General features: G+C 46.3%; 2 protein-coding genes across 6 annotated transcripts in view; one reads left to right on the top strand and one right to left on the bottom strand.

The window, feature by feature from the left end:
* Positions 1-13,091, bottom strand: part of NR1H3 (nuclear receptor subfamily 1 group H member 3) — a 58,396-nt gene extending 45,305 nt beyond the window's left edge. The window contains exons 1-2 of one of the 5 annotated variants that reach the window (XM_043515802.1): positions 13,017-13,035; positions 784-838 (exon numbers count right to left, since the gene is read on the bottom strand). The gene's annotated coding sequence lies outside the window, so the exon portion shown is untranslated. Of the gene's footprint in view, positions 1-783; positions 839-7,746; positions 8,005-13,016 lie in introns of those variants that run through there. The other 4 variants (XM_038407306.2, XM_038407301.2, XM_043515801.1 and 1 more) reach the window with 4 other exon arrangements.
* Positions 12,519-27,060, top strand: ACP2 (acid phosphatase 2, lysosomal). Its single transcript, XM_038407300.2, is given in 12 exon segments — positions 12,519-12,715; positions 12,881-12,976; positions 13,202-13,288; positions 16,880-17,032; positions 17,369-17,467; positions 17,619-17,708; positions 22,378-22,463; positions 22,465-22,508; positions 22,589-22,677; positions 24,289-24,395; positions 24,697-24,872; positions 24,957-27,060. Coding segments are annotated over 12 exon segments (1,257 nt in total). The 5' UTR covers positions 12,519-12,622; the 3' UTR covers positions 25,094-27,060.
* Positions 27,061-27,306: the final 246 nt, after the last annotated feature.

Below are 27,306 nucleotides of genomic sequence, written 5' to 3'. Positions count from 1 at the left end.
AATCAGCTATTCGCGCGGGAAGCCGGGGGGGGGTGGGGTGAGAAGCAAGCGGCAGCTTCGCGCTCAGGCCCAGGGAGGCGGAGGTGAGGTGGGGTGGGGGGGCGCGAGGAGGGCCGCCCGTGCCGCAACAGGTAACCCGGGGGCGCACAGGGGAACCGCTCCCCACCCCAGCTCACCTCCGCCACCCTGGGCCTGAGCACAAAGCCGCTGCCTGCTTCTCAGTCCTCCCAGGCTTCCCTTGTGAACAGTTGATTTGCAGGAAGTCGGGGGGGGAGGGGTGGGCAGAGAAGCAGAGCGGCACGGCATGTTCAGGGAGGAGGTGGAGCGAAGGTGAGCTGGGGCCGGGTGTGGAGTGAGGAGCTCGGTGGGTGCTCTGCACCCACCAAATCTTCCCCATGACTGCTCCAGCCCCGGAGCACCCACGGAGTCGGCGCCTAAGGTGCCACTTTTGATGTGATCAGTGGGGGGAGGGGCCACTCCCCGCCCCTAGGAGCCAGAGGGACCTGCCGGATGCTTCCTGGGAGCTGCCTCAGGTAAGCACCGCTGGGACTCCCCACCTCGCTCCCCAGCAGGTGACAGGGGAGGGGGTGGATGGGGGTGGGGTCCCGGGGTGGGGCATCAAGGAATGCGGGGGGTTGGATGGGTCAGGAGTCCCAGGAGAGGGCAATGACCCCCTCATGGGGTGAGGAGGGAATCAGTTGTTAAGATTTTGGCAGCTCATCACTGCATATTGCCTCACATTTCTTATGACAATGTCATGAGGGACGATATCAAAAGCCTTACCAGAATCAAGATCTATCACATCTACAGCTTCCCCTCATCCACTAGGCCAGGAACCCTGTCAAAGAAGGAAATTAGGTTGGTTTGACAAGACGTTCTTCGATTAAAAAATGAAAGAATGGCACCAAGATGCAACCAAAAAGGGCATCACCTACATCAGGGCATTTTTGCTGGAATGTTTGACCACAACCAAATAAGTGGTCAGTTTTGACATTATTTGACCAGGCAATTAACTGACTTGCCAAGCTTAGTTCCAGCTTCCACTTGTAAAATAGTATTCTCCCTCTTGTTTTACTCCAAGGACAGCTTCATCTTGCCATAAGATTTGTATTCTTTTCTACAGCCTCTAGCAGGAGAAAGGAAAAAGTAGATTTATAATCCTATTATTCTAAATAGTTTCAGCTTTCCATAAAGTTTCCCACTGTATCACTAAGAGCTGGAAACTGATATGCCCATGCCCATGATGAAGGCCCCATATGTGTGGATGAAACAAATTTGTGTCTCACTATCTTTTTCAGAGAGAAGTCCATAGACTATGGGATTTTTAGGTTGATGGGGATCATATTTGCAATACTGACCATCCATGTTAGTATTGACTGTGAAAGCATGTGGAGAATGTCAAATACATTTCACACTTTTATTTTTATTGTTCTTGAGCTGCTGTTGACAGAGACCTTTCATGCCAATGGGAGGAGGCTGAGGTGATGCCTGCCTGGAGTCAGCTGCCTGTGAAGGGCCTGTATAGTGAGAACTTTCTTTCAAGTAAAAATTTTCCCAGTTAGAAATGATGAGTCCCTGGCCACCACAGAATATCGCCACATTTATCTTTGGCAGTGAGAGGTTAAACTTGGACTGGAGCACACTGAGGAACCTTCTGGCCTTATAAAATGGAGATGAGAGGACTAGAAAGAAACAGATGGTGGGCCAAGATGTTCCTTACTGCCTGCTTGTTCTTCCATATCTGGGCTCTTCCCCCAACTCTCATCACTCCATGGCCAACTGCTAAGGGGAGGAGATGGGGACGAGGACAAGGCATGGCAACCTGCAGCAGCTGCAGCTAAGAACAATAAGCTGGACGTTAAAGTGTTGCAATCCACAGTGGCAGCCAAAAACAACAGCCAGATGGGCACAGGGCACTGTGACCCGCAGCAGCAGCCTGATCCTTTCCTAATCTTTTAGGTGAGGCAGAAAATCCTCATTCCTCTATTATGGTATCTTCCCTAGGAACACACAGAGAGTTAAATAGCTATAGCATGCCTAGGGAAGCCCCAGACCTTCTAAGCATAGTTTCACAGGACTCCGTACTCTGCCTAAAAAAGTCTATCCTCTATTTTGTTTTTAAAATATACATTTTATTATTTTTATCCCCTAACTTTAATTCAGAGAACTAGCTTTTCTCTACTAAGAAGAAAGAATTCCCTTTTTGTGTGCGTGAGCATACCCACAGGAATCAAAACAAGGACCCCTTCTGTCTCTCTCTGGGAAGATACTGGCCGGGGCTGAAGAACGGAGTCCCCAGAAAATCTAACCCTCTCTATTGCATGGGATCTACAGGGGCCAGATGGGTCTGTCTCTCCCCTGGAAGTCCACCCAAGAAATCAGCAGTGATCCCTGGAGGCTTATTACAGAAGTGGCAGCAGAGAAAAGGAATTGGACCCAAATGCCTCTTAGCACACTCTCTGGTGTTTATAAAGAAATCAATTCCAAGGCCAGAAGAGATCACTGTGATCATCTAGTCTGACCTCCTGTATCACACAGACCCCAGAACTTACCAAAATAATTCCTATAAAAACATCCAATCTTGATTTAAAAACTGTTAATGATGTAGAATTGACCATAACCCTGGGTAAATTGTTCCAAGGGTTAATTACCCTCACAGCTAAAAATTTACACTTTATTTTCAGTCCAAACTCATCTAGCTTCAACTTCCAGCCATTGAATCATATTATACTTTTCTCTGTGAGACTGAAGAGCATATTATCAAATATTTGTTCCTCAGGTGGATGCTTTATAGACTGAAAATAAGTAACCCATTAACTTTTTCTTGAGCTCATTGAATCTACCACTATAAAGCATGTTTTCTAATCCTTTAATCATTCTCAAGACTCTTCTTTGAACCCTCTACAATTTATCAACCTCTTTTTGAATTGTGGACACTGAACCGGACACAGTATTCCAGCAGTAGTTACATCAGTACAAAATACAGAAGTAAAATAACTTCTCTACTCCTACTCGAAATTCCTGTTTATGCATCCAAGGATCACATTAGCCATTTTGGCCACAGCGTTGCACTGGGAGCTCACATTCAGCTGATTAACTATCATGACCCACAAATCTTTTTCAGAGTTATTGCTTCACAGGATAGTCCCCCATCCTATAAATATGGCCTGCACTCTTCGTTCCTAGAAGCATATATTTACATTTAGCAGTATTAACATGCATATTGTTTGCTTGCACCCAGCTTACTGAGCAACCCAGATCTCTCTGTATCAGTGACTTGTCCTCTTCATTATTTGCTACTCCCCTATTTTTTGTGTCATCTGCAAACTTCATCAGTGGTGATTTTAAGTTTTCTTCCAGGTCACTGATAAAAATATTAAATAATGTAGGGCCAAGAACCAATCTTTCTGGGACCCCAGTAGAAACACACCTGCTCTGTGAGGATTCCCCATTTATAACTGTATTTTGAGACCTCTCAGCCAGTTTTTAATCCATTTAATGTATGTCAAGTTAATTTTATATTGCTCTGATTTTTTAATTAAAATGTTGTGCAATACCAAATTAAACACCTTAAGAAGTCTAAGTGTATTATATCAAGAGTATTACCTTTATCAACAAAACTTGTAATCTCATCAAAAAATATCTCAATTTTGACAAGATCTATTTTCTATAAATCCATATTGCATTAATTATATTACCCTAAATTAACTCTGTTTTTATCATGCCTGGAATTGACATCAGACTTACAGGCCTATAATCACCCATGTGATTCCATTTACCCATTTTAAATATTGGCACATTAGCTTTCTTTCAGTCTTCTGAAACTTCACCAGTGTTCATAGACTTATTGAAAGTCAACATTAATGATCAAGCAAGATCTTAAGCCAACTCTTTTAAACTTCTTGGATGAAAGTTATCTGGGTCTGCTGATTTAAAAAAATGTCTAATCTTAGTAGCTGTTGTTTAACATCCTCCTGAGATACTAGTGCAATGGGAAGAGTATCATCTTATGGTATGACATTTATCTGTCCCCCCACCCCCCCCAATACAGAACAGAAATATTTACAGAACATGTCTGCCTTTTCTGCATTATTATCAATCATTCTACCATTTCCATCTAGTAATGTATCATTACCATTGTGAGGATTCTTTTTGTTCCTAATATACTTTAAAAACTCCTTTTTATTGTTCTTGACGCCTTGGAACATAGATTTCTCAATGTGTCCCTTTGCTTCCCTTTTCAATTTTCCACTATTTCTAGTTTCTTATTTATATTAATTAGTATTGACCCCTTTCTTCCATTTGTTATGTTGTGGTTTTTTTATAGCTACCTTCACTTCCCTAAACCTTGTTGTCTTTTTAACCAGTACAGTCTTTTTCCTTGATTGACGGGTTTTAGGCATCTAGTAAAGAGTGTTCTTGAACAATTCCAAATCATCATTCATATTTTTCTGATTAAATTATTCCTCTCAGCTGATCTGACTGATAATTGTTTTCAGCTTTGTGTAACTGCCCTTTTTGATGCACCAAGTATATATATTACTGGTTTGGACTTCATTCTGTTTGCACATTATAAATGTGATCAAGTCATGATTACTTGTATTTAAGCTACCATTAAGCAACCATGTGTTGACAATGTCCATAGTGTGCCCAGTGCCTGAAGGGAGGAGGTGGCTGACCTCAGCAGCGTGGCTGCTGGTGTGGGCTGCAGGTACAATTTTTGATTTTCTATGTAGTGTACTGCCCTTCTGGCTTCATACCCCTCTTGGGGAGTGCGGAAGAGGAAACTGCTTGCCCCTGGAGTCAGTTTTCCCAATTCTATCTGGTTCCTTCCATGCCTGGGGAAGGGGTGCCAAGCCAACTCCACCCAGACTGGGCTGATGAGAGAAGGTGCATTCTGCCTGTAGAGCCAGCTGAGCTCCCCAGTGAGACACAGGGATGAAGCAGGAGGCAAAGACACTTCCTTTTGTCTCTGGCTTTTCTCTGAAGGGGCACCAGCTGCTGCAAACACTGCAAGAGGGGAAGCAGAGCTGAGGGGGAAATCTTCCCAAAAAGCAAATGCAGTCCTGGGACCCAGCTGGGAATATTAAGCCAAACTGTTAGTCAGAAAAATGAAATCAAGTCTGGAATTTCCCTCCGTAAAGCCCTGAAGCTGAGGCACCTGGCTGAGCAGCTGGCCACTGAAAGGCAAAAGAAAATGGAGGGAACTTCAGGGACAAGGGCATTCCCCTACTGCCAGTGACTGGCAGGTCAGGTTCAGGCTAAAGAGCCCACTGTGACCAACTTGTGGGCCAAAGCACAACGAAGAGCAAGTCAAATCTGAGACGTTATTTCAAATATAGGATAAAATGATCTTTTTGACAATATATGACTCAGCCTGCAACTCCCAGTTGTGCAGACAGTCTGTGCCCCACAGAGCTCACAATCAAGGTTATGACAAGATGTAACCGGTGGATGAGACAGACAAATGGAGAACAGAGAACGGGAGGACAAGGACACAGGAAAGTTAACAAATTATCATACATTAAGCAGAGATCCACTCCCCACCTGACTAGGCAGGCAGTGAGCAGAGATCTCTACTCTGCTTAATGTGTAACTAGTCGGCCTTACTGATACCTCACCCTTAGACACCACCGCCCCGATGCATTTGTCTCATCCACATGTTATTTCTGGTCATAATCTAGACTGTGAGCTCTTTAGACCAGGGGTCATTTTTTTATACCATGACTGTACAACACCTAGCACTATATGTCCCTGAGTCTTGATGCTTGCCTTCAATACAAATTAATAATGTCTCCCAACTTTTCATTCAAACTAGGGGATTTAATCCCTTTTATTTCACTGGGGCCAGGTTTACACTAAAAAGATAAGTCGACCAGGCTATGTCATTCAGGGGTGTGAAAAATCCACCCCCCCTGAACAACGTAGTGAAGCCGACCTAACCCCTCGTGTAGACAGCACTAGGTCAACAGAAGAATTCTTCTGTCAACCTAGCTACCACCTCTCAGGGAGGTGGATTAACTATACTGACAGAAGAATCCCTGTCATCGTTGTAGTGAGCGGCTTCACTGAAGGGCTACTGCAACCGTGCCGCTGTAGCAGCTTAAGTATAGACATTGTCTGAGAATAGAAACAAAAAGGCTCACATTTAGAATAAAAGACATTTCAGGGGATTGGAGGGGAACCAGTGTTGGAGAGGTTAAAATCAGATCTGAAGACTTTCACCCCTAGGTCACCAGTTACAATCTGGCACAGGTTAGTAATGACTAAAAGCTGTTTCTATTGGATGGCCCCTGTTTGAAATAAGTTGTGGTCTCAGTCAGTTCCTAGTGGGACTGGTGTCCGCAACACAAAAAAAGCTACCACAACTGGCATTATTTTGCACACCCAGCAGAGAGGCCAAGGATTGTCAACTCACAGCAGCTCCCCTAGATGTGATCCCTCCAGGTCAAAGATGAGAAACGCTGACAGTAATGTGAGGAAGATGACCTACCACTGCCTGTGCTATACCTGTTGTGGGATTAGAAGGACCTCCCTTCCTAACGAATGTCAGTCCAGAACCTTTTACCAGCACCTATGCATGGGAATAAATTAAAAACCACTTACAGAAACAAAGGAGAATTCAGGCAAGAGTCCAGCTGCCCCTTCCTCAAATAGAGTATGAATAATGTACAGGAGTACTGCAAACATCATGGCACATCAGTCTATCACCTTCCCCTACCACTGGAGCTGCAGCATTACACTGAGGCAGGGCCAGGTGATGTGTGGGGGACCAGATGATGTGATATGCCCCCAAAATATGTACACAAGAGGCAGAGCTTGATCTAAGCATGTCAGAGAGAATCCTTACAGAGTATCTCCTAAAGAGAGACCACAGCCTGGCTCAATGGAACTCCCCCCCCCTTCCCCATCCCCATCATTCTCCATTCCTGCATCCTATCACTGAAGATAAGGAAATGGGTACCTTGCAGCTCGGCAACAAAATTGCACCAAATGGGTGCAAAAAGCATCCCCACCCCCTTTTGGCACCTTTCTCCCTCCACCTAAGCTGCCTCCCAACCATACCCACACAGATAGGTCAAGATGGATCACAGTCACATGAAAAGTTTCAGTGTAGCAGCCGTGTTAGTCTGTATCTGCAAAAAGAACAGGAGTTCTTGTGGCACCTTAGAGACTAACAAATGTATTAGAGCATAAGTTTTTGGGTGCTACAGCCCTCTTCGTTGGATGCATAGAATGGAACAAATAGTAAGAAGATATATATATACACAAACAGGGAAGGTGCCATACAAACTGTAAGAGGCTAATTAATTAAGATGAGCTATTATCAGCAGGAGGAAAAAAAAAAACTTTTGTCGTGATAATCAAGATGGCCCATTTAGACAGTTGACAAGAAGGTGTGAGGATACTTAACATAGGGAAATAGAAAAGTTCAGCTCATTCTTCATGCCAGAAGACAATATTCCTAGGGAACGGGCCAGAATGGCTTCCTCTGCCACACCGCCCAGCTGCACAGAGGGTCCACAGTCCACACCTATGCTCAAACAATATATCAGGTGTTTTTCTGAGTCAACCCAAATCTCCTTATGCCACTACAAACCCATCACAATGGCCACCCTAATGAGATTCATGAGAACACCACACTGTACAGCCAGCATCGGGTAGGCACAGCCTTGTAGAGCCAGAACAAGAAGGTGCCTGCAAATCCCAAGATTCCCCGGGACAGCAGGAAAAGAAAGCAGTTACCCGTAAGCTCCGTCCTGCAGCTCCTCCGTGGCCCAGGGACGCCAGCAACCCCGGGATTAGACGTGACGGGCTCACTACGGGAATGACACAGGCCACAGGAGAGGGAGTGTCCTGTTCGGACCAAATGGTCCCAGGGGCACAGGAATGCCAGGACTCAGGCGAGGGGACGACCGGGTGAGCACCGCCAGCCTTTAATATTGACTTCTTGGAGCCGCGGCTGAAGTTGCAGTGATGTAATGTGAGCAGCCGCCTCAGGGTCACATGCTTGAGCTTTCCCCAACTCCACCCCCGCCCCCCCCCCACGGTGGTTCCTCCCCCCTCTACCGTCCACATCCTGGCAGCATGGCCCGCTTGACAACACAAACAGAGAGAACCAGCTCCTCCCACCTGGCCCGCCGCCAGAAAAGCTGGGACCGAGTCGAACTCAGCCAGGAAACAGCGGCAACAAACCCATGCCTGAGCCTGAGCCTGAGCCTGAGCCTGAGCCTGAGCTCTGCTCACCATATTTAGCTCCCCTGCAAACATTTGGATCACCATCTCTGGAGATCAGGAGCTCAGCACTGAGACCACTGCTCTCCTCATGGGCCTCTTCCTCTGAGCTATGGGGACAGTCAGGAAGCAGAGGGCATGCACTGTGTTTCACCTGGGAAATGTTACAGATGTATTTATTTTTACATTTGGGGAGTAGTTGATCTCCATTAAAGTAAAAGAGCAATAGCACCAGCCGCATGTGGACTGGCACAGGGAAAGCTTCCATTCCCACCCAGCTATCTTGATGGACCCCATTCCTGACCATCAGCACCTCCTGCTATTCCAGATGTGCTCCCCACACATCTCTCCTGAACACTTTCAATCCTGGCCAGCAGCCCCCCTGCTATTCCAATCCAGGGCTAGGATTCCCTTTGTAGGTAGCTCTGCCCTCCCCTTGAGTGCTGCCCTGCAGCTCTCTCTGCCCTCCCCCCCCCATTGGCTATTCCAGGCCTGGCCTGGCCCGGCCTGCTGCTTCCTCAATACACCAAGAAACGGGAAAACAAAGAAATGTGATTTACTCACTTCTTGCTTCACCTTCATTCTTTGTCTCCAAGATTATCCTTTCCCTGACCTACTGTAAGTCTATTGGTTTCAGAGTAGCAGCCGTGTTAGTCTGTATTCGCAAAAAGAAAAGGAGTACTTGTGGCACCTTAGAGACTAACAAATTTGTTAGTCTCTAAGGTGCCACAAGTACTCCTTTTCTTTTTGTAAGTCTATTGTGTCTCTCCCTTTCATTATGTTCTGTCCGGTCCCTCTGCTGGGCTCTCCTCAACTCTCTTCCCCTTCCTCACCTGGGTCCCTCATGTTCTCCCCATCCCTGAAATGAATGAGGAGAAAAACTGATGAGCCAACCCTGTAGCAGGTAATGCAGGAAGCAGAAGGGGCCTCCTTCTATCAATTTACCTTCAAATGGATTTAAAAAAAAAAAAAGTTCAAATGAAAATGGATCTCAGAGTTTGCGCCAAATCCCGGATCAATTGGTCCTCAGTCTAAAAATATCTGCTGCCCTCAAAGTCTTTTTTAGACTAAGGAAGGAGAAGGAAAGAGGAAATGGGGCTGTAAATTTAGAAACAGTCTGTAGGAAGATCTGATTAGTTAGAATAAAAGTGCTGGACACCTCTAGCCACTGCCGCCACCTGAACCCCAAAGAAACAACAGCTCCTTTCTGATGGCCCCAACAAAATCACCCTCCTGGCAAGCAGAGGATATCTCCAAGGCCTTGTCAATACAAGAAAGTTGCACAGAATTAAATGAGTTTTTAAACCATTTTAGTTAAACTGGTACCACCCCTTGTGTGGACACTTATCTCAGTCTAAGAGTGGCTTATTTCAGTTTAGTTTAACCATTTACTAATTGTCTTAAACTAAAATGAAATAAGCCAGGTTTAAACCAAAACAACAGCCTTTTGCACCAGTTTGATGAAATTGGTTTAACAAAAATCACTCCTTAAACTAGACTGATACAACTTGCTCAGACAGACAAGTTTCAGAGTCATATTAACCAGAAATTGAAAGATCCCTTTAGGACACACACAGTCCATTCTCTGCACCTTCCAAGACTAGGGTGGGATTGCTCACTCGTATATTATGAAGAGGCAGCAGGCTGCAATCAGTCCTGTTTTAGACAATCTATAATTTTAACGTGGAAAATTGGTTTGGCCGGAAAATTGCTTGCTTCACCCAGAAGCCAAAGCAAATGCAAACAAACTGCATTTGAGTTACAGGTCGGTTTAAAAACAAAACAAAACAAAAAAAACCCCAGATTTTAAATGTAGACTTTTGTCTAATGTTTCCTTGAATCCCAGTATTGATCAATACAAATCACATCACGGTATAAACACTATTTTTCCACCAGTAATCTCAAAATATAAATGCAACCAAAAACATAGCTGACAAAGAAACATAAAAAGTATATGTACACAGCAACAACACAGAGGTCTTGTCTGCAAAGAATTTTTAAGCAACTTTCCCACCATTGGCCTAGCACTAGTGAAATTAACAATACTAGTATACAGATAATATCTACAGTACAATATTCCATATTAAAAACCTGCAGTAAAAATATTAACATTTTTTGACTAAACACTCTTCTTCTTATGTGGCACCTCCATGACTGGAGGTTTGCAACCATGGTAACAACCCATTCTGTACAGTTCTCTACTAATCTCTTTGTGGATGAATAGTCCTTTTGATCCACCCAGGATACCACATCATCCATCCACAATCTTCTTTTCTGCCTTGTGTTCTTTTGCCATCAACTTTCCTTTCCAGTGCCTTTAAACATATATCACCCACTGAGTTTCTTAAAATGTGCTGTGCAAATCAAATTAATCTTTTCATAAGATCTCTAACTAGCAGTTGTTGAGTTCTAATACTTTTTCATTGGTTTTAGGATTTAACCATGGTATTTTCAGAATTCTTCTATAACCCCATATCTGGAAGAACGGTAGCTTCTTTATTATCCATGTTTGAAGTCAGGTCTCAGCACATGTTTATTGAGAAGTCTAAGAGCTTAATTGAAGAGGCTGAGGTTCTTACTCTTGTATAACATTGTGTCTTCACATTTTTTCTTAGTAATTGAAATAGTTATTAACAACAACATTTGTAAACAAGTGATTATAAATCTCTTCATCTTTCAGTTACTCAGCTTTCACTCTTTTGGCTATTGCAATGTCATAATATTACAAGTTCTCTTGCCAGTAAAGTATTCCAAGCTACACAAGAACAGACATTTTAATGTCAAAACCAAGCAACTCTTTTTTTAATCCAGTCCTTCTTTATAAATAATAAAAAAGCGCACAATCCCAATTTTTTTTTGAGTCACCTTTAGTAAGGTTTAGAATTTTCTAGGTTTCTAGGAAATTTGTAGGAGCTCAGCAAAAAAACAAACAAAAAAAAGTTTACTGCACATGCTCAGTATAGTAAATCTAAATCAGTTTTCTGACACTCCCAAAGACACTGGTTGCTCCACTGAGAGGGTTGTGCCATGTCAAATTTTAACTTATTAAAGAACTGTTAAAAAGTTACAAAAACAACAAGGAGTCCGGTGGCATTTTAAAGACTAACAGATTTATTTCAGCATAAGCTTTTGTGGATAAAAAACCCACTTCTTCAGATGCATGGAGTGAAAATTACAGATATAGGCATAAATATATACTGGCACATGAAGAGAAGAGAGTTACCTGACAAGTGGAGAACCAGTGTTGAAGGCCAATTTAGTCAGGGTGGATGTAGTCCACTCCCAATAATTGATGAGGAGGTGTCAATACCAAAAGAGGGAAAATTGCTTTTGTAGTGAGCCAGCCACTCCCAGTCCCTATTCAAGCCCAAATTGATGGTAAATAAATCTGTTAGTCTTTAAGGTGTCATCGGACTCCTTGTTGTTTTTGTGGATACAGACTAACACAGCTACCCTCAGATACTTGTTAAAAAGTCAATTTTTTTAAATAATGGGAAATATATATTTTCTCACATGCATACATACTCTCTTGTTGTCAAAAACAACTGAATCATTTTTTTGCTCAAATTTTCAAACAGAGACCATCCCTGGGAATTTTAAGCCAAAGTGATGAATGCTTCAACAAGCTATGCACAAAGAATGGAATAGGGGATTTTTAGGCAACCTATGCCATAGACAGCACTACAAATTCCATGTTACTGGAGTCAGTCCGATATGCGCATTAAATTCCTGCTTCCGCTCTTGGAGCTAGGAGCATGTGGGATGCTAGCTCTCTAGGCTCAAAGGATTGTAGTTTATTTGGGTAGAGTTCAGCCAGTACTAGCTGCATTTTGTCCACTGGACTGGGGTAGCCATCAGAGCTGTCAGGCTGGTCTAGGATCCAATGCCCAGCACATCCATGCTGGAAGCCTGGCAGGCTTTTTAGACCTATTCTCTAGCTCACTGTGCTTCTAGAGAGGTGGGGGCAAGACCTTGGCACTGCCATGTGCACCAAGCCAGTTAAACACACGCCAACCCCATCCATGCCAGTCCCAATGGACACTGGCTTCGGGGTGGATGCACACAACCTAAGGACCAAGAGGAGGGCAGCGGGGGCCTGGAAATGGGTGACAGCCCCTGACCTGAGCAACAGACAAAAACACCCTCCCCCAGCCTACGGCGCTTCTCCAACTCACTTCCGGTGTGCTGTTCCTTTTTTCCCTTTACTGTCCCGTTTCTAGAGTGCTTCCGCCTCTACCAAGATGGCGGCTCCCTCTTTCCTGTGTGTGGCGGAACGTGTACCGGGGCGGCTCCGGCGGCCGGCAACGCCGGGGTTCCGGGTGGCGGGCCGGACCAGGCCCGGCCAGGCTCAGCAGCAGCGTCAGTGCTAGTCAGGGTGGGGAGAGCGATGGTGGCTCCTCTCGCGCTGCTGCTGCTGGGCATCGGCCTCGCGCTGGCACCGCCCCTGGCTCAAGCCCGGAGCCTGCGTTTCGTTACCCTGGTGAGGGGCGACAGCCGGGGAGCTCGGCCCAGATTGGGAGCGCAGAGCAAGAGCGCGCCCCGGGCGGGGGTGCTGGGGCGCGGCGATGGGGGAGGCGGGGGGCGGCGCTGGGCGGGGGTAGCGGGTTTGGGGCACTAGGCAATTCGAAGGTGTTTCCTCTTTCAGTTGTACCGCCACGGGGACCGCTCCCCAGTGAGGGCCTATCCTCGGGACCCCTATCAGGAGAGCGCGTGGCCCCAGGGATTTGGGCAGCTCACCCAGGTGGGTACCCCGGGAAGCAGTATTACATTTGGAGTTGTACCTCAGAAGGTGTCTGCTTTCTCTCCCCCTAGGAAGGGGATTTCTGCCATTTCCTAATAGTGGGTGGGAGGGGCCAGGGAAGCCACCCTTTCCCCTTTGGAAGCCATTTTATGTGGCCTTTGACATCGGGGGTCTTTGCTGGGATTGGCCCAGGATAGTGGCAAATCCTGTTTTTGATGCGTGCAGATTGGGATGCTGCAACAATGGGATCTGGGCCAGTCTCTCCGGAAGCGTTACCATGGATTCCTGAACGCCTCATACAATAGGCAGGAGGTCAGTGCAACCTACCCCACTATCATTGGTCATCACCCACTGTTCCTCTGATATTCTTGTTAACTGCTGGAATTAGCCTACCTTGCTTGTCACCATGAAAGGTTTTCCTCCTTTCCCCCCCCTGCTGCTGGTGATGGCTTATCTTAAGTGATCACTCTCCTTACAGTGTGTATGATAAACCCATTGTTTCATGTGCTCTGTGTGTGTGTATATAAATCTCTCCTCTGTTTTTTCCACCAAATGCATCCCATGAAGTGAGCTGTAGCTCACGAAAGCTTATGCTCTAATAAATTTGTTAGTCTCTAAGGTGCCACAAGTACTCCTTTTCTTTTTGCGAATACAGACTAACACGGCTGCTACTCTGAAACCTGTCCCTCTCCTGGAGCAGCCTGGTGCTCAGGGTACCTGCACTGTCTTCAGGGCCCCTTATTGTTTCCCTTTGTCATGTTCATGCTGCTGTGCCTTCACATAGTAGGATACAATATGACTATATTAAATAGCATCTTCTGTAGAAACTGTCTCTGAAATCACCTGGGTTACTGTGAATACCAAAGGAGTGCAGTCCTGTAAAAGTGGAGGGAGGGCAAGAAGGAATGATGGTTACATCTGGGGGTGACAAGATACTATGCAAGAGGAGACCTGAGGCCACTGCCACCTAAACAAAGGGAGGTAGAAAGGGTAATAAAGAGACCTGTGACATCAGCTGGAATTTATCTGATTCCCTCCCTCTCTTGGGAAGGCATCACAGAGAGTGAGCTGCAGCCGGGTGTACCTCTTTCATGCCCTCCTTTTGAGAAGTTGAATCAGGAGGCCTCAAGCAAGTTGTCTTATCAGATCAACAAGCAGTGGAACTCAAGCTCCAAAGGAAATTAACTCAGCCAAATAAATAAATAAATTCAGTTCCTCTATCCAGCAACCTTACTGCTTTTTGGTTCCCCATTCTAACACTACCATGCTTTTGCAGTAGACCAGAGTGTTGGAGAACAGACATTCATGCACAATTTTCTAGAACCTTGGGTTACAAAGATGGTGCATCTGTCATCCTTAGCAGATTGTGCTTGGGTCTTCAAACATACCAACACCCCTCAGAAATTGTCAGTCAAAGTAAAAGTCTTTAGGAAGCAACTAAAGATCTAGTTTCCTTGGCAAAGCATCCTGTTGCAACCTAGTTGAGTAAGACTATGTCTGCTTTCTGGTTCTCTTCCATCATTGTTTCCTGCACTGTAGCAGACACACCTGCCCTACTCTCAGCCCTTTATACTTTGTGGTAGGTATCCCAGTCTTAAAGGGCTAGTAGGATGGAAGAAATAGCTACTATTAGTATGCATAAACTCTCCCCATGAGATATCAGGACAAATTCAACCCAGGGATAAGCAGAAGCAACATCAGTATCTGAAAGTTAAACACCTACTCTGAAATTGGTCCATGAATCACAGTTGGAATATAGCACTGGGTACCACTGCCCCTGTATCAAGGAATTAAAGACTTGAGCCCTTGAAAATTAAAGTAGCAGTTTTAGCTGGTAGCTGATCCTCTCCATAGGACAGGGATGCAGCCTGTGTTTACCTTGCCCAGTCCCAGGCAAGGCCAGTGACCAGCTCCAGGCACCATCTAATAAATTTACACATACACACCATAATCTCTACCCAAGCTCTTCTTTTATTTCTGTCAATAAAACGTTAAGGGTCTTGTCCCAAAGTAGCTGATTCTGTTTTCTTTGCAAGTTTGATGTTGCTACAGAAGTCTTTGCCCTAGTTTTTGAAAACTGGATGGTTCTGATTAGCCATTTGGGAAGTTCACTTGTTCAAAGTATGGAGGCTTTCAGGAGGCATATACTATACATAGAGGTGACATTTGGGGTTTCTAAAGGAGGGGTGTGGGAAGTCCCCCAAAATATTTCTTATTGTTCTTCTGACAGATTTGAGTCAGATGGAGCAGGAAGAAGAGTTTCAAGACGGAAGGAATATTATCTCAGGACTCCTGTGTCCTATTGCTGATACAGACCCACAGCTGTGTCAGTTTTAATATTAATGTGGTAGTGGATTGCCATCTGACTTCTTCTGGTCAAGTATCTGCTGCCTCATTTCCCCTCTTGGGGCTCTCCAATAAATTCAGAATCATGTGGTTCAAGTAGCACTCCCTTCTTCTGGTCTAGCTTATTAACAATAGTTAACAGTTCAGTGTCAACTCAAATACAAATCTTCCATCTCTCCTCCCAAGCTTTGAGGTTCCTTCCCACATTTCTCTCTCTCTCAAAGCTTTTCCCAGCTGAGGCTGCTGCCTCTCCTTTTTCCTGCAGCTGTCTGCCACCTGGCTAATGCCAAGAGCACCCTCCTACTTCCTGATCCTGGTATCCTCTAATCAAGCTCCCTCTTATAGGAAGCATCAGCTCCGGGTTGCTGTTGTGTGACTGTTGGTCATCACTTGATTCAGCCACAGGCTAGAGTCTTACAAAAGGGGGCTGGGACATGAGCATATGCCCAAAGATAAGCAACCTGAGACAGTGCTGTAGATTGCTCTTCCTTTATCCCATGTTAAGATATTGCTTAGGTGTTTCTTTAGAGCATACCTTGGAGTTCTTTCATCCTATCTAATGGGGAAAGGTCTCTCTCTACCCATGCCTCATGTCAGATGGGTGGAAATATTCAGAGTAAAGGCAGTGAGTAAATCTTGTGTTTTCCAAGAATAAATTTTGAGGATATAGTTTGTATGCAAGATGCTCTATAAAGCAAAACTAGATCACCATTCACAAGACTCTTATTTTATCTGCTTCTTCTCTGATATCCTGACTGCCAGGATATTTATCCCTTCATTTATAACCATTCATCTCATCTACTCCACCTATCACTGAAGCCTGCCCCACATACCTCTCTCCCCCCTCCAGTTGCTTCAATACACAAATGCCAAGGTATCAAACTCTCACCACTTCAACCCTCCTTGAATCTCTGCAATTGCTCTTGCTTTTCTGTATTGTCAAGTTTTCCTCCTGCCAATGATAATGATCTTCTGCCCCCTTCCCACTGAGGACCAAAAAGTGCTTCATAGACATTAATAAATGAAACCTCTGCCACTGCCATAGCCATATCACTATTGTCATCATTTCGCAGATGAAAAAACAGGCCAGAGAGGGGCAGATTCTTGTCACAGGTTGCATAGCAAGTCAATGGCAGATCTGAGGACTGAACCAAGGAGTCCTACCTTCAGTCCTGTGATATAACTACACTATATTTTCTCTTTTTACCTACCCCCATCTATATCTCTGGCCTCGTCTCCTACCTACTTGCTACTTACATTATTCTGCCTGAGCTACTCCTTCACTTGTATTCTATCTCCCATCTCCATGATGTATTCCATAGTGCCCCGTATGCCTTAATAGCCTGCCCTTTGATATGCACTCCCTCTTTCCCCACCATGGTTTGTGAAGTGCTTAAGCTGTAATGGCCTCAGCACACTCCATGTACTCTCTGCCATGTCTAAAACTTTTTGTCTTTGTGGTGCCTGTATTCTGAGTCCCTTGGTCAGAGTCCAGGTATCCTGACTCCTGTGTACAATAGTGATATTCACAGAACAGGTTCTCTGTGCCCCTGGCAGATTTTCATTCGCAGCACAGATTTCGACCGGACACTGATGAGTGCAGAGGCCAATCTGGCAGGACTGTATCCCCCACAAGGACAACAGGTGTTCAACCCCAATGTTTCCTGGCAGCCGATCCCTGTACACACTGTGCCTGACTCTGGGGAGAAGGTGAGTCAATCTCAAGGATAAATATTGGCAACTCAGGCATGGTGTTCACCTTATCTCCAAGAGCCTCCCCCTTCAATCCTGAGCTTACCCCATATTGCTCCTTAGCCTGGCCTTGCAAGGGATCCCCCTGCTTCTAGACCCACAATTCTCCTCATGTCCCTTGTTGATTTAGTTGTTAGATGCAGAGTCTCTCTGGAAGGGAGACCCTTCCTCAGAAGGAGCTATTTAGACCCTATTTCATCAGGGCTGGGGGGTGGTTGTGGTGGGGAGGCAGTACAGTTGCTGCTGCTTGTCAGGATCTTCCCTGACCCAACGTCTCCTTTTGTCTCTGCCCAGCTGCTGAAGTTTCCATTATCCCCTTGCTCGCGGTATGAGCAGCTACAGAATGAAACCCGGCAGTCAGCAGAGTACATAAATAAAACCAGACAGAATTTGGTAAGTGAGAGTTTGAGTGAGAAAAGGTCTCCCTGAGCAGGAAGGAGATACCTTTATATGATTCTAGGTGTCAGGGAGGGGTGAAAGATCTCCACTTTGCAGAGTTGTGTGGTAGAAGAGCAGGTTTGAGTCTCTGCCTTGTCGCCTGCAGGGGTTCCTGGAGATGGTGGCAAATCAGACAGGGATCCGGGATGTGTCCCTGGAGTCTGTCTGGAGCATCTACGACACACTTTTTTGTGAGGTAAGTTAGTCTGAGCATCCCCACATAACAGCAGGGACCTGGGTTTTTGGCTCAGCAGAGTGGAATTAGGGATTCACTAGACTGGAGACAACTGCATTGGTGAGAAATGGATTTGCCTGTTGTATAGAACCTTCCACTTCTCCCTCCACATAGTTAGCCGTAATCTTCAGATTTTGGAATAATAACTCTTCCCCCACTCCAGAGGCACAATTTTAGGAAATCTATCCGCTCCAGCACCATAGATCCTCTAGCTGCATGTTTCAGATGTCATGCCAGAACTGAAACTTAATTCACCTGTGGCATTCTATCTCCTGAGAAAGGGGTGGTTGTCCCAAAATCTTTACTATTCTTTGGTTTTAATTAGTTAAATCCAGAGTGAGATTTTTTCAAGATGGAGGGAATGTTAATCTAGTTATTTGAGGAAAGAAGAGCGAGTCAGGACTCCAGGATACTATTACTGACGCTCCCTTAGCTCTCAGTTAACTTGGACCAGTCACTTTCCTGCTTGGTTCCTCAGTTTCCCTATCTATAAAAGGGAATAATACATTCCTACAATCTAGAGGACTGTTAGGTTTTATTCCTCATTGTTTGTAAAATGTTTTGAGCTCCTCTGACACAGGAAGACCCTAAAGAAGAGCAAAGTGATGTCGTTTTATTAATTCCCAAACAAAAAGTACATTAAAATGGAGTTAAGGCTGAAAGCATATATCAATAATATTGAGTAAACATCAATGTTTTCTCTAATTTTTCCATCCATGTGCGGATTAAATTTTGGTATGTGTACCAATATCAAGGTAATGTGTGGATATGCGCCACCAGTACAAACAAAAAACGTAGATATGTTTTTTAAAAGTTCATAGATATGGAAGAAAGAATATTAAAACAAGGGATAATTAACAAGGTGCACTGCTAGGGCTGCAGAGAGGCGGCTGCTGGGGAAAGTCACGTCTCTCCCCGGCTGCCGCACACAGCCCAGCTCGGGCTGGGAGTCCTGGGATACCCCAAACTTAGTTTCCCCACCCCCACTTGATCCCGCCCACCTCACCTTCCACATCCTCTCTCGAGAGTCCAGGAAGCACCTATTTAGTGAAGCCACGTCTGCGCAGCTCCAGTAATTAGGTGCATGGTCCTTCATTCCCTCGTGTGCAGTCCCATAGGCCCGCACCTTAGAGGGAACTGTGGTAAACATTATAGTTGTGTTGTAATTATCCCAAAACAAACATTACAAACCCAAGAAATTTAGAACTGAGGTTAAAATGAAATCCAAACAGTTAGAACACTCAATAACCTTAACTCTGCACTGTAGTGACACTTTGCAGTAACAATACAATTACAATTCATGCTTTTTTTTAAAATTCCAAATGAGATTAAACTGATTTTTAAGACAGAATTTTTTTTTTCTTCATAATGTCACTACAGGGCAGTTATTTTCTTGGCCATATTTGCTAAGGGCAGCCTGTGGTCTGAGTCCCATTGAACCAGATGGGAGCCATTTTGAAAGAGGGCAATTCTTTGAGTTTCTCTGAAGAACATTTACTAGCCTCTGCTGAAAGTGAAACTTCCAGTTTTGGAGAATAACAGGAAAAGTGATTATTAATTCTAAACATTTCTTTTCCAAACCTACTCCTTGCACCATGTCTTCGGCAGGGAGGGAGGGATAGCTCAATGGTTTGAGCATTGGCCTGCTAAACCCAGGGTTGTGAGTTCAATCCTTGAGGGGGCCATTTGGGATCGGGGGCAAAAGTTGGGGATTGGTCCTGCTTTGAGCAGGGGGTTGGACTAGATGACCTCCTGAGGTCCCTTCCAACCCTGATATTCTATGATTCTATTCCAAATTCAGATCTTTGCCAATTTTTGTGTAGATGGACGATGCCTGAACTGAGATCATTGGGGACAAAAACAGTCTGACATAGAACATTACGTTTCTTAGGACTCATTTTTTAAATTACTTTTAAAATGTAAACCAATAGATTACTTTCAAATGTTCAGAAAATCCATTTAGCACTAGAGTATGGCCTTGTTTACACACAGGCTTGTCCTGGTTTAACCAAATACCTGAGTATTCATCCAGTGCAAGTTTGTGTAGACAAGGCCTGGGAGCTCTAATTTTGTTTCTTTGGCTTATGCCATCCTGTTTTTCCTTTGGGCATGGCATCTGAAAAGCCCTGTAGCCACTGGTAGTGGGAGGAACAAGCACTCCCTGATTTCCAAATATTTTCTTAGCATCACAGAATCCACTATCTTTCCTTGTAGGAATCTTGATTTAAGCAGCTCCTGCTAGTGAAATAGAAACTCCCCTGGAAGAAAGATCAGGGGGTCCCTTTCCCATTTCCCCTCTTGGTCCTGCTCAAAGTCCTTGTCTAGTACGGTCCAAGGCTGTTCATTAACTGTCTGCTTAGACTTCTCACAGACTTACAGGGCTGAGAACTCAAAGAACAGCTCATTGGTTAGCACAGGGATCTCAAACTCGAATCACCAGGAGGGCTACATGACGACTAGTACATTGGCCCAAGGGCCGCATCACTGACACCCCCGCTGCCCCCGGCCCCACCCCCACTCCACCCCTTTCCCAAATCCCCGCCCCTGCCCTGCCTTTTCTCTGCCTCCTCCCCTGAGCACGCGGCTCCACGCTCCTCCCCCCTCCCTCCTGGAAAGCACTAAGCGCTGCCAAACAGCTGTTTGGCAGCAGGAAACGCCTGGAGGTAGGCAGAGGAGTGGAGACACGGCGTGCTGGGTGGAGGGGAGCTTGGCGGCCTACAGGAAATAACTCTGGGGAGCAGGGCGTGGCTCAGGGAGCTTGGCAGGCCACAGGAAATAACCTCGTGGGCTGCATGTTTGAGAACCCTGGATTAGCAGAAGATGAGTGGGCAGGCTCTGAGAAGGGAGAACTTTATCCCCATGGCTCACAGGACAGCGCTGTACCCCAGGAAAGGAAGTTCTGCTTACTCAGAGAAGTGGTGGTGCTCACACCCTTACAAATAGTGCTCTGGGGAATAGACCTTGCTGAGTGAAACTGGCATTTCCACTGCTGAGGCAGTAGATTTACTCCACCAGCTCAAACCAACAACCAACTCCAAGCAAAACCAGAACTTCCTAGTTGTGCTCTTGGTAAATGAATGCAAAACAAACAAACTACCCAGGTTGCTGACAGGTACCTGATATGAATCATGTAGAATGGCCCAGAGGGTGCTTGTCTTAGTCTCTCATGGAGTTAGATGGGACATGGCCTGGGAAATTGGCCCAACTGAAAAATTGGCCAAAAGAAATATGATGAGGTTCATCAAGGACAAGTGCAGAGTCCATTCACCGCTACAGGCTGGGGACCGACTGGCTAAGCATCAGTTCTGCAGAAAAGGAGTGGACGAGAAGCTGGATATGAGTCAGCAGTGTACCCCAAGAAGGCCAACAGCATATTGGGCTGCATTAGTAGGAGTATTGCCAGCAAATCGAGGGAAGTGATTGATTATTCCCCTCTATTCGGCACTGGTGAGGCCACACCTGGAGTTTTGCCCCCCCCACACAAACACACAGAAGGGGTGTGGACAAATTGGAGAGAGTCCAGCGGAGGGCAATGAAAATGATTAGGGGGCTGGGGCACATGACTTATGAGGAGAGGCTGAGGGAACTGGGGTTATTTAGTCTGCAGAAGAGAAAAGTGAGGGGGGATTTGATAGCAGTCTTCAACTACCTGAAGAGGGGTTCCAAAGAGGATGGAGCTAGGCTGTCTCCGTGGTGGCAGATGACAGAACAAGGAGCAATTGTCTCAAGTTGCAGTGGGGGAGGACTAGGTTGGATACTGGGAAACACTATTTCACTGGGAGGGTGTGAAGCACTGGAATGGGTTACCTAGGGAGGTGGTGGATCTCCATCCTTAAAGGTTTTTAAGGCCTGACTTGACAAAGCCTTGGCTGGAGTGATTTAGTTGGTGTTGGTCCTGCTTTGAGCAGGGGATTGGACTAGATGACCTCCTGAGGTCTCTTCCAACCCTAATATTCTATGTCCCAAAAGTTGTGACCTTTCTGAGATTACCGCTGCTCTCACTGTAATTCATCCATTCCTCTAAGTACACTGGCTGTCTGCAAAGCAGACTCCTCTCCTGACTCCCTTGTTCAGAGCATGGTTATTGGAGCTTCCATATGAGCTGCATCTCAATATGACAATTACAGAGTGCTGGTATTCTGCTCTCTTCCTCAATGCACAAGTGCCTGTGCTTGTGATGACTTCTCCTGTAAAGATGTGCTCTGCCTATAACAATAGATTTGTCTAAGTCTTCTTACTGCTCTTTTGTCTTATGTTTTCATTTCTGGCTGTGTGGTCTCCGTGGGGCAGAATCATCTTCACACAAAGCGGATGCCCCAGGATTATTGTCTCTGCAATTTGAGCTAACATCACACTCTGGCTGTGTTTTCAGAGAAATGTAGTTCCTAGTTTTTATTCTTACTATTCTTTGTGTTTCTTATGTTGAAATGGCAGAATGTCTTACAAACGTAGTTCTGCAGATGGGGGTGAGAGAGGAGACTGAGCCCAGATGAGGAAGGGAGTTATCCATGGTAACACAGTGAGCCCATGGCAGAATCTGGACTAGATCCCATGTCTCCTGACTCTGAGCCCTGTGACCTACCCCCCGCCCACACTGTCTCCCTTTGAATGAGTTCTTTTTTCTTTTCAGCAAACACATAGGCTGCTACTGCCGCCATGGGTGACCCCAGATGTCATGACTCAGTTGAAGCAACTAAAGACTTTGGCTTTGAATTCCTGTTGGGATCCACCAGCAGATGGAGAAAGCTCGTCTGCAGGGTGGTGAGTGGGGAAGGGATGGCATCTCAGGTAAGAGTCTCATTCTGTCCTTTGGGATCTGCCCAGCTATTCTCTTTCCTCAGGAGTCCTGCTGGCTCAGATAAGGAAAAATATGACCTCAGCAACAAATGTGTCTGCACCCCAGCATCTGAAATTACTCGCCTACTCAGCAGTAAGTCTGCATCTGGGAGCTGCCATCCCACCACCTGCCATGGGGTTTGGGCCTTGGTGGGGACTCTGCCCCCTTCCATCCTCCAGTGCAGTCCCTACATCCAGAATATGTCTCTACCCATAGCAGCATATTCTCTACAGCACCTGGCATCATCCCTTCTGCATCCAAGGAAGTGAATTCCCAGTCTAAAAATCCAACATGTGGCTGACTCAGCAAGAGCAGGAGGACAGACTTGGGGTCACTGCCCCTTCTGATAGATGGGTTGTGCTACCCTGATGTGGTGTTTCAGCCAATGATAGATGCAGACAATCATATCCCTCTTTAGCAACCTGCTGAGTTAGACTGTCCTGCATCTTTCCCAGAACTGCCGTAGAATGGGATCCCTTAGGGTGTCTCTACACTGCAAAAAAACACCCATGACTAGCCTGGATCAGCTAACGCAGGCTTGCAGGGCTTGGGCTGTGGAGCTATGAAATTGCAGACATCTAGGGTCTCAGAGCCCCGGCTCCAGCCCAAGCCCAGATGTCTACACTATAATTTTATAGCCCCATGAGCCCAAGTCAGCTGATCCAGGCCAGCTATGGGTGTTTTATTGTAATGTAGATGTACCTTCAGGGACTTGACCCCAGACTGACAGAGCTTCCAACTCACGCGCTCTTTCTCCCCCACTCCCTCGGCACAGTCACAAGTTACCTTACCAGGGCCCCTGCTCTGCTTTCTCTGTTCCTCTCGTGCAGCATTTCTCAAATAGGGGTCTGCAGGCCCAGTGGAAAAACTCATCCCCATCCTTCCCAGGCATGCCTCCAGCACACTGGGGAACAGGCTTACCTGTCCTGGCTCCCCTCGTCGCTTCTGGGAGCCCCAGGCATGTCCCTGCAGCCCCTGGGGTGGGCACTAGGGGGTCTCCACACGCTTCCCCCACGCCAAGTTCAGACTCCACAGCTCCCATTGGCTAGGAACTGGGAACTGCAGCCAATGGGAGCTGCAGGGGTGGTGCCTGTGGGCAGAGGCAACATGCAGAGATCCCTTAGCCCCCCTGCCTAGGAGCCGCAGCCAGAGGGATGTTCTGGTTGCTTTCAGGAGTTGCCCGAGGTAAGCACGGCCCTCTGCCCCAGCCCAGAGCCCGCACCCGCTCCTGTACCCAAACTCCTTGCTAGAGCCCACACCTCGCAACCCTTCCCGCACCTCAACCGCCTGTCCTAGCCCAGAGCCCGAACCCAAACTCCCTCCCACAGCCCACACCCCCTTCTGCCCCAGCCTGGTGAAAGTGAGTGAGGGTTGGGGAAAGTGAGCGACCGGGAGGTGGAGTGAGCAGTGGTGGGGCAGGGGCATGGCCCCAGGGAAGGGGTGGCGCAAGGAGGTTTGGGAGGTTCCCAAAAATTTTTAAATCAAAATGGGGGTCCTCGGGTTGCTAAAGTTTGAGAACCCCTGGTCTAGTGAGTTCCCATAATCTATTTTCCCTTCTCTGGCATGGTCCTGGGTTTCTTCAATTAGCTGTCTCTTGCCCAGCACAGTCCTTGGTTCCCTGCTGAGCTCTCCTTTTGTGGATGTGGTCCCAGGCAATCTGTCCTACTCCTGAAGAGTGATTCACATTCTCTTCCTCTTCCTTAGCACGACACAACACTTGTGGCACTACAGATGGCTCTGAATGTCTACAATGGGAGGCAAGCACCATATGCCTCATGTCACATATTTGAGCTGTACCAAGATGATGACAGGTGAGGGCTACAGTAAGGGCATCTGCTGTGGCTTTGCCTCATGGGTTAAACATGTAGGTAGGACTCCAGCGTCAGGGCAGAGCCTCTTGCCCTTGCTCCCAAGGGGAAAACAACAGAAGGAAGATCTTAATACAGAACAATGGGAAAGGGCCAGCTCCCAGAGCTGCGTGATAGGAAGAGATAGCTACAGGATGGCTGAAGAGGGCAATGGTCCTAGGCAGGAGGAAAATGGGAGAAGGAATATATAATTACTGGCTTCTCAGCACTCTTATCTCGATTTGTGTCTTTGTTTTGTCCCCAGTAACTTTTCTGTGGAGATGTTTTTCCACAACGAGAGTGGGAGGGAGCCTTTTCCACTGACGCTGCCTGGCTGTGCCCAGCGCTGCCCCTTGTCAGATTTCCTGCGGCTCACTGACCCCATCATTCCCCAGGACTGGGCACGCGAATGCCAGGTAGCAAGCAATGTTCAGGACACAGGTGAGTGCTGGCTGGGCTGGGCATTAGTGAGAGACAGCGATGATTGAATGTTACTACACTGAATGCTCACTTTCTCCCTTGCAGAACTGATTGTGGCTCTGGCTGTCTGCGGATCTATCCTCTTCCTCCTCATTATCCTCCTCCTGACTGTCGTTTTCCGCATAAAGTCCCAGCCATCTGGCTACCGGCATGTTTCCAACGAGGGAGAAGAGCAGCCATGACAATTGCTCTGACCCCTCCCCAGGGATCAAGAGGGAGCAGTGCTGCTCCTGGGAGTGGTTGGGTTGTCCTTGAGTAACTGAGCATTCTTCTCCACAGAAGCTGGACTCTGATGTGACCAGCTTCTGGCTGCTCTTTAGATGAGACATGACATTTGGAGTTGAAATCCCAGGGCATCTGGAGCAGGATGGCCCAACTGCATGGAGGCAGTGGATTGCCCCCTTGAATCCAGTGTGCTGTGTGGAATGCCTATTTTTAATACATGACAAAGCTGGGGCTCCCCTTCTACCTGGTGCAGCCAGCTGCTCTTCAGGAATAATCTTTCCCCTTTTAATGGTTGTAATTCTACCATTTACCTTAGCAGCAACAAAGAGGACTGGGAATCTCTCCCAATAGCTGCCATCACCTGCTCAGTTGGTAACAGCCTTGTTCACTAAGGTCAGAATGATTTGATTTCAGTGTGATTCCCAATCTGCTTTGAGCACTTTGGCTTGGGCCATTGGGCTGATTACTGTGTTAAGGCTAGACCTGGACCAGAGACCCCAACTCACATCCCCTGGGTAGGGGCTGAATCCTCATCTGCTTTCCAAGAAGATGGAGCTTCTGGAGATCACTGGCTGGTTACAGATGAGGTTGTGGGGTCCCTTGTCTTTGCTACTTAATTGCTGCTGGCACCCCCTCAATTCTGAGAGGAAAAACTGGCCTTAAATTAGGGTAGGATTGTAAACCTGCCATTGGACCCAAGCTTCAGTGCAGGGGTAATCTGGAGAAGTTCCAGGTATCAGTGGACTTTGCTACATGGATTAGCCCATCTGATACCCAATTCCTGATCCTTCAGTGTTATCATGCACCTAGGCTGTTGTGCAATGCTGTACAAAGGAGAAAGCATTGTGCCTGCTCCCTGAGCTTTAATTGCATTCATAATCCTAATTTGCAGAGCTACAATCGGTGGGTGTGGTTATGAAATTTTGGATCTCTCTCTAAAGTTACAGCCTTTTGTTTTGACCTCCCCCAGCCTGAATGCCACAGGGTGCCTGTAGCTACAGCCCTGTACCACACCATTGGTGCAGATGTTGACTGTGGGCCAAACAAAGGTGCATGGCAGGCAGAAAATTTTACACTGCAATTAAAGACCATGTAACAGAACTATTTACTCTAAAACTGGGACAAATGCCAACCTTGCTAGTTTTTTTTCCCCATCCCCCACATTGGTGTAATTTAAAAAACAAATACTCAGTTTAATAGGTGGGGCGGGGCATGCAAGTGACCCTGGGTCACTATGCACCTGTCAGGATGAATCACCTGGAGCTTCTAGATGAGTCACTAAAGGTGACTCTGTCCTTAGGACCATTACATGGAGGTTGCAGGGATCTCCTTGCAGACTACAGCTGGTATTGAGAAAATTAATGGCTAGATCTTCTGCCCTCCACTTTCTCCACTACTGTTTCTGGTGAAGAGTGAGGTTGCAGCTGGCACCAGAGGCTCTGGCTCCTCATAAGGTGATGCTGCACATTCACTTCCCAGTTTTAGTTCCTTTTCTGGTCCAGTTCCCTTCCCAGCAGTGGAGGCTACTAGCAGGCTTCCTTTTCTTTCCCTCCACTTCACCATGGGAAATTTTACAGTCTGCTACCGGCATGGGAACTCTAACGCAGCAGAACCAGCCTGCTGCTCTCAGCAACTGCCTTACCTGTTTCTCACTTGGAGATACAACTTAGTTCTCCTGAAGGGCAAAACACAGTCACAAAGAACAAGCAGCTGCTCCTGAGAACAGGACTGGAGGAGAAAGGTGCAAGGAAGTGCCTTCATATGGGCCTCGGTAGCAGAAGAAGGGGCTATTTTTAAAGGTAGCAGATTTTGCACACATGGAAGAAAGGCTTCTATAGTGATTTAGACTTTGACTGAATGAGTTTCTGTAATTCTGTTCCATTACCTCTTGCCTTTTTTTCATTAAAATCAAATTGAGACTGGGCTCCTTCTGCTATGTGGGCTCATAGAGGCCTAGGCCTCTTAGACTCTGCATTTAATATGGGAGTTATTGCAACATTCACCTTTTCACAGGACAAAAATGGAGCAGGAAAGGCAACAAGAAAAGAGGGAGAAATCCTGATATGCGCAACCACACCCAAAGCAGGGGAAGAGCAAAGGTCATTTCCATATGTTTTATGCTTCTCCTCATATTATTTTTGGCTCCTGCTACCCTGCAAAAAGCAGATAC

The sequence above is a fragment of the Dermochelys coriacea genome, chromosome 6 (genome assembly GCF_009764565.3).
Source record: "Dermochelys coriacea isolate rDerCor1 chromosome 6, rDerCor1.pri.v4, whole genome shotgun sequence".
NCBI lineage: Eukaryota > Metazoa > Chordata > Testudines > Dermochelyidae > Dermochelys > Dermochelys coriacea.
Note: the sequence above shows the minus strand (reverse complement) of the source record. Positions and strands in the feature narration are given on the sequence as shown.